This window comes from Pungitius pungitius, chromosome 16, assembly GCF_949316345.1.
Source record: "Pungitius pungitius chromosome 16, fPunPun2.1, whole genome shotgun sequence".
Taxonomy (NCBI): domain Eukaryota; kingdom Metazoa; phylum Chordata; class Actinopteri; order Perciformes; family Gasterosteidae; genus Pungitius; species Pungitius pungitius.
The window spans coordinates 7,822,487-7,830,505 of record NC_084915.1 but is presented as its reverse complement, the minus strand read 5'-3'; the positions used below and the strand labels follow the sequence as shown (position 1 = coordinate 7,830,505).

General features: G+C 43.2%; 1 protein-coding gene across 1 annotated transcript in view; it reads left to right on the top strand.

The window, feature by feature from the left end:
• Positions 1–338: 338 nt before the first annotated feature.
• The window catches only part of fgf11b (fibroblast growth factor 11b), a 28,315-nt gene continuing 20,634 nt past the window's right edge, over positions 339–8,019 (top strand). Inside the window, exon 1 of the mRNA XM_037467834.2 lies at positions 339–1,374. Within this exon, the coding sequence (XP_037323731.2) occupies positions 1,182–1,374 (193 nt within the window). The 5' untranslated portion in view covers positions 339–1,181. The remainder of the gene's footprint in view (positions 1,375–8,019) is intronic.

The window sequence follows — 8,019 nt, the reverse complement described above, 5'->3', positions numbered from 1 at the left end:
TTTCTCTTTTTAAGCAGGACGTTGCAAATAACTAAATTGTAGCCTTTGCATGCAGTGATTTTTTTTTTGTTGTAAAGTGGCTCTTGCTCGTCTCTCTCCCAGTCAAGCTCATTCTCACACATCACAGCCTCTACCCCCCCCCACACCACCACCCCTCCTCCCGTCTCCCTCCGCTCTTTTTGCTCTCTCTCTCTCCCTCTCGCTCATGAATGTCACCTCTACTGATGGTGGCTGCTGGAATTCACGCACACATACTCTCACAACCACTCGCTGACTTTGGATGGGAGGAGGAGGAGGGGTGGGGGGAGGAGGAGGGGGAGGAGGGGGAGGGACGGGGGGTTCGGTGAGGACTGTGGGAAAGGAGTGTGCCGTTGGAGGCAGAAGAGGAATCTCTGTCTGTCTGTGTCCATGTCTCTGTTCTGTTCCCGGCTTCATTCCTACAAAGACCGCCGATGTCCCTCCTGCTGTTCCGCCTCTGGAATTAAGTCGGCTGGATTACGACTCGGACTCTCAGCTCATTATTCCATGCTGCCACATTTAAATGGGAGGCAAAGTTGGACCTCCGTGGACTGCACGAATGGTGACAAACAGTTTGATTCTTCTTGCGCTTTTAAATGCTTCCTAGCATTCAAAATGACTTCACTTTTCTTCAGAAAAAGCGTTTTTATATGCAAGATCATTTCGGCTGCCTCCTTTTGGTGTTGTGCAGTCAGAGTATAGGTTATTTTACAATATTCATTTTTGGAACTTGGCTATTGAGGTCTAATTTAATGTGTAAGATGAGTGGGGAAGAGGGGTAGAAACATGTCTCTGATTTATCCTTCCTGAAAGTCCGTCACACTAGCCTTGGTCTCTCTGTTATTTTTAAAAAGGAAAATGTAACTGTGGCACAGTTGTGTGTGCTCTGCTAGGGTCATATATTTTTATTTTTGGTCCGAGTGAAGGCTTTTTAATGGACTGCGGGTGAAACGCGCCACTCATCCTGTTCTTTACTCTCCAAGGGAAACCCTCAAACTAAACTCTTCCCTGTTAACCCATTTAAACGCCCCGATCCCCCCCTGTGGGGGATTCTCTGCACCGTCTGTCCTACTCTAGTTTTTGGAGGAAAGCAAACGCCAAACCAGTAGGGGGGATACTGGGAACAAAGACACCCCCCTCCCTGAAGGTGAGAGGGGGGGAAGATGGCAGCTCTCGCCAGCTCTCTCATTAGACAGAAACGGGCGGTCAAGGAGGACCCGACGAACCGGCCGGTAGCCAACAAGCGCAAGCCCTGTCCTAAGAGCAACAAGTCCTTGTGCCAGAAACAGATCCTGGTCCTGATCTCCAAAGTGCGACTATGCGGGGGTCGAAAAGCTCGAAATGATAAAAGACCAGGTGAGACACTCCTATCGTTTTTTATTTTCTCTGTTTGTTCTTTTTCACAAATCAGATCAGGGCATATTTGGCTAGAAATGGAATGTTTCATTTTCGTCAAACAGCTGAAAAGTGGGGAAAAGGAGATTTACGTTTACACAACAAATTAAAACACACAAATTCAACTTTTTTTTCATTCAACAAATCACATTTCTATTCATGTTTATAGTGCCTAATAGTAGTAGTCGATAGTAAACCCTAATAGTTTTACAGTAGCACTTTATTTAGGGAAGCCGCATTTTTATTTCGATACACAAGTCAAAATGAAACCAGGCATTAACTTTCCGAACACCTAGTGGGGCTTTTGCTTTCCCACACAGATGACTAAGCAGAGTCTTGCAGGAACAATAAATTGGCTAAAACCATCCTTACGGTTGTTTTGTGCATCTGCAGATTGTGGAATTCATGGTCAGTTCACACATTTCAGTAATACATTACCAAGCACCAGTTAAGCATATATTGCACAAAAAAAAGAGATGTTAAAAGTCCGTAGTGAACACACACAACTACTGCCATGATGGCCAGTTTGGGTAAAAGGTAAGATTTATGTCTTGAAGGTATTCATTTGATTTATGCACCATCCAGCAATGGCGGTAAAAGAGGAAAATCCATTGGTTGATTGAGATGTAGATTTAAAAATTGATCAAGAACATGTGACACAAATCAATGCATGTTGTTTCGATGAATCAATTGATGAGTGTTGTCTGGTTATTTTCATGACTACATTTATTACTTTTAGTATTTGTGCAGTAGCCCTACCAGCGTTAGGGTTAGGGCGACTGTAATGTCTCACATCACCTTCATGTATGCAAACCTTTCACAGTTAAATCTACAGTAGTAGGTGACTGTCCGGTTCTCTGATGTATTTTATCTTTGAAAGCAAAACTTCAACAGCAAATTGTGTGATGTGTTGCCAACTTGCTGTTTTCTCTTGTCAACGGAAAAGAAAAATGTGTCACGTCCCAGATTAGCACAATTAAAAATAAAAAATCCCCTTGATATTGCGCTCTCGGGTGCAGTGTGTTGTTATATTCTTGTTACAAATTACTACACGATTGAATGTCTTTCTACGTTAACATTTAACAGAAGTAAAGTAAATATTCTTGATTTGTTCCTTAATCTGTTACTTCCTGAGCATTCCTTTCCATTATAAGTCTTCCACCCTAAATGTACTGTTGCATTAATTCATGAGAAAGTTATGGGGTTTCATTATTTAAATGTGTTTTTTAGACCTTTAGTGTGACTACTTAATTATTTAATTCACGTTTGAGTAATATTAGGCTTATTTCATGCACAATTAGTAAGTGTAGTATGCTGAATTATGCATATCAGAGAAATGTTGTTGAGCGAAAACCCTTCATAAAGATGCCACATACTTGAGGAAGAAACCCACAATTTAGAGAGAAATTGAGGATATAAATAAAAAAAGCTTTTTTTTGTTGTTGCTATCTTCTTTTTAATGGCTGTACAAAATGCTACCCGCTAGCATGTGCTCATAGAGAAAATGTTAATATGCTCATGTTTAAAGGGGGTTATTTGTTTACAACGTTCATCATCTCACTCTTGCCTGTTAGCCTTAAAAAAAATTCTAATCAAGGTTACACGCTGTAACAAAAGTCATTAGGATTCATCCTCTGGGTAACACGAATGCACGTAATTGGTTTTGGTCAGTGGAGGTCAGTCTCCATTTTCACCAACCTGATAGAGGAAATAAAATCAACCGTGACTCTTTTACAGTGCCGCCTGAAAGACATTGGGACTTTATACGTTACACACAATGAATGAGATCCATGACAAGCCACCTACTTCTCTCCTCTTATTCTTCCTCTCCTAAAAGGTGTCCTGTACTTTCCCCTACTATACAAGTAACCCTTTCAAGGTCTGGCCTGACTATTGAAAAAACTCTTTTCCCTCTTTTGCCCTCTTTCAGATAACTCCAGTTCATTATTATACAGCAATTTAATCAATAATCACCCACTAAGTTTGTTCAAGGTGAAATTTAAGTTGGAAAGTGTAGGTATATGGATCTGCTTGACCTGTGTATCACCTATAGTCATTTCCTTTAAGTTGGATCAACACACATGTGTGCATGGATACAATATGCAAACATTTCAATTGGAGATTCAGTGCTTTTCTTGGCCATATATGCAAATATATATATATGCAACTATAGCAACAAAGAGTGGAAAATTGCCCCTCTATTGGTCGGTGCAACTCTAATTGAAATCGGTTTAGAAATTTGCCCCAAAGAAAGAATCTGTAGACTTTGGTAAAAGGGATGTGTCAATTATCAATTATCAATTTTACCACAGAAACAAAAATATCAGCTATCAGCTAAGCCTAAACGAATGCATGTTAATATATTTCCGACCTTGCAATCTTGTAGCATAGAGTGTATTGGTTTGGAGGGGCACTGTAGTATGTTGTAGGTGTAATCGTCATAGGGGCCAGTCGACGGTTGGAGCAAAAGCAGGCCCCCCCCCAGTGAGCGACAGGCTGGGTTACAAGGAGCGATCCAGCACAGGATACCATTAAGCCGACCCCAAGAGACCAAACTCGCTTACTCAACAACACCTGATCAGACAATGCAGTGTTAGGTAGCTTCTCATCAGAACTTTACTGACTATGACAGGGGTCGGAGAGAGAGAGAGAGAGAGAGACAGGGAGGGGGGGGGGGTCTTAGACAGAGAGGTTACTGATGTGAGAGAGAAACTGCTTCTAAAAGGTGGAGGTGGCAGGCAATGATGGGGGTGGACGCAAATAAAGAGCTAATCAAAAATAGAGGAAGAGAAGTGGAGAGAGAGAGAGAGAGAGAGAGAGAGAAGTGGAGATTAAGTGGAAGAGAAGTGCTGTGAATCAGGCTCCCGTTGATGCAGCGTGTAGGAAACAGATGATGGGAAGCCACGGGGAAGGATATGAACTGTCTCTGTGAAACAGCTCCCCTCATACATGAAATACTTGTTTAATAATCTGTCTATAAAGTGGGGGCATTCTTCTATTTGTTAAATGTTGCACAGCTTCGGTTGGTTAAATTTGGGTGGTTGGGTCGGTAACTGGTGGAGAACCGAGAATTGACTTTTTTAATTGTTTATTTGTAATACCAGATAGTTATTTCTATTCATCCGTCGTAAACTTTAGAACCACCAACCTGTGTATTTTACTTCAGGAAAGCTGCATTGTCATTGTTCTCTCTTCAAGCTTTAAATAAAACCACGCAATAGTGGTGTAATGTTACTGTATCTAATCTCAAGCACATGAAAGCATTCATCTTCATATCCGAATGTCTTTTGGGTGTTCACAGCTGGGAAAGAATGGAAATATACCTCTTCAAGTGGGTTTGTAAAACGCTGCTGACTTCCATCAACTAGAACGTTTCCCCACTGTATATAATGTAGTAAAAACCTGTGTACTGACACGTACTGAATATGTTCTGAATTCACCAACCAAACTGAGTGGCACAAGAAACAGCAGCTTTCTGTCTGACTGTCTGTCTGTATTTAGACTAGACAAATACAGATTAGTGGGGGATTGCTGATGAGGTCATCCAATTTCTGGGGATTTTCAGCTTTGAATGAACTGGTTTCATCAGAGGGAACGTAAATACAGTATGTTGTAGTAATGGCGTCTAATGAAGGGAATGGAGAGGCAGCTGTTGCGTTAAAGTAGGTGAGCTGATTAATCCCTTAAATTTTCTCCAAGACGCCCACATCAGATTAAACCACAGTGAAACAACAAACTTTTGAGCTCTAATCTTTCAGCTTGTCCTATGTAGCACAACCCATTAGAGAGTAAGGGATTTATTGAGGTGCTTCTCTTAATGTTGAAGGTTCATCTAACTTTATATCTCCGGGTTGCAAATAGACATTGAGCTGCAGAGAGGCTGTTTACAATGGCCTCAAGTCTTATTCAAAGCGAGGAGGCGGACAGATAAGTGTACAAAGAACACCCTCTTTTGTTTCCCCACCCTGAGAATACCACCTTAACCTCCCACACGTACCTGCTAAAGTCAATCTGTGGGTGCTTTGATTAAAGCTGACAAGGACAGATTGAATTTACCTCTAACAAGAGAAACACAGAGAGGATGGAGGACAGCTATAGAGGTAATGATGAGAAGACAAGGGGAAGTAGACCGGATGGGAGTGGAGGAGGAGGGGCTCAGATGATTTACTGCAAGAGCAGAGTCCTCTGGCAAATACCAAAAAGATGCGTCTGTGTTTACACAACACAGTATTAACCAATCCCATTCAACCATCCAAACGATGCGTCATCAGGAACTCATTGAAAGAAAAGAAACATTTTTTTCGTGGATCGATGTGGGATAAAGTTCATACAGACCTCGAACATACCTGTAAGGTCTAGTTTCCAATTGGACATTTTTGGCAAAATGTGGAACTTTGACATTTGTCATTGAAAGGACAACAATGTATGGCACCACAGGGACAAACATCCTCTTTGTATACATCGTAGGGGAGTGTGTGGGAAGTGCAGCTCAGTTGTGTTTGCAAATCCATCATAGATTTTCTTTTGCATTTACTGCTGATGACCTTTAGCGGTAGGAATCGTTAAACGAAAAGGTGGAACGCCGCTGGTACTTTAGACATTAGACGAGCTTCAACAGCACTGACCAGGGCCTGGTGCATCCCTCAGGTGCTCCGAATGAAGCACCTGCAGATGGCGGTCATTTGCTCTCCATACTCCAGACCATCAAAACATCCAGCTACTAAAATAAATCCTGAGTAATCTGGTGAAGCACAAACACATTCATTTCTAAAATGTACACCTATATAGCACCATTTGGTGTTGCTGCCCCACTGCTCCGTGTAAATAAATACATCACTACACCTGCAAACCCACTGGGTCTGAAGGGGTGTGTAGTTGGTGCGGTTCTCCGTGGCATGCGTGTTTGTGTGCGCATTGTACTTGAATTCATTCAAGCCTACTTTCGTGCCATTATCTTTGTACATCTGAAGGTTCAGCTGCCATGGTGGGAGAAAGGAAACTGTGTCAGCTAAACTCAGAGGCCGTTTTGCGGAAATCCCTTACTCCCATGAAGAGCCTCTAGTCATGGATTTCATTTCACCTTCTTCTACCAGGGAACGGCACACCTTGTAAGGACAATTTCACTAATGTCAGCAAGCGAATCGATGCCAGTTCAAATCCGAAAGCTTTATTTTTTTTTTTATCATTCACTATGCTGTTCAGCTCTGTGGTTTGTAGAGTTGCGTTATCATGACACGATCTGACAGAGGTCTGGACCCCTGTGGGAGAGCAGGGGAATGTTTGTGTTTGTTGTGCATATATTAAAGTGTTATTTGTGTCCTTGCCGGCGGTCCCGTGGGGAAAAGGACAGGTGGGGTGCTTTGGGGAGCTGTTGGGCTTGGTGGTCTTGCGAGGCGAGTGCGTGGGAGTTTTGAACCTGAATAAATCACAATTTGGGGTCGTGATGTTATGGAGGAAGCTGTGAGGCTATAGAGTGTGCAGCCTGTGGCACTGATATGTACCTGTCATAAGGCTAATGAAGCACACATGGGAATGTTGAATGGGTCAGGGAAGCAGTGCAAGTCCTACTTGCCTCTGCTCTTGTGTGGCACGCTCCTGTCCCCGCCATTAATAAGCGGCGATAACCCCGTCTCACTTATTTGAGCGACTGCCGTTGACACTAGAAATGATTTATGGAATCTTGAATTTATATTCGGAGGCCATTGTTGCAGCTGCAGGTGATACTGCTCATTCATTACTAGTCCTTCTTCCACCTCGTCCAACTGTCCCCCTTCTTCCTCCTCTTACAGCCTCCTTTCTCAACCTGTCGTCCCCGATCTACTCTCCCTGCTCCTCACGTCTGCTCCTCGCGCTTCGCATCCATCTCTGCCCTTTTCTCTGGCTCTTGCTGCCTTTCTTCCCTCCTTCATTTCGGGGGAAAACGTGGAGCATCCTCATATATTGTTAACTAGCTTACGTGACTTCCTTCCTTCCCATGCACCCCCCTCGCCCCCCCCCCTCGCCTCCCTTCCCACAAGGTTGATAATTACAGTACTAGCAGAACTGTAAATCGTGACCCAGTTTAGAAAAATCGGGGGGGGGGAAAAAGGAGGAATGTTGTTTTGTTCGTTTTATTAGAGGAAGAATCAAACACTACACTAAGAGACCGATGCGTGCAGGCAGACGCACATGTATTACACAAAGACTTGTGTATCGAGAACAGCTCAAAGTGAGAGGGCTCGGTGAGAAAGGAGTCACGGAGTCCTGAAAATACAAGCCAGGCAAGGAAAACCCCTGTTGTTCAGAACAGAAGAAGAAATGTCCTTGGCTGTTAAGTCATGCAGGGGCCCCCAGTAATTACCTCCGACCTTATCAAGAGGAGCTCGGCTACAGGGGAGATCAGAGCGCAACATACTGAGGTCAAATCAAAGCGGATAAATACATCAGTGTAACAATAACCAACACCGAGCCATACACTGGGCTGATGAGCGATAAACCTCAACCACTGCTTCTTTCTCGGCGCAATCACATTGCGGGCGAAGGCTTTAAGTGTCCTTGATGGCGGTTTGATGCATGAAGTGATTACCTTGGGTTATTATGTGCATTGACCTCATTTACACAGACACA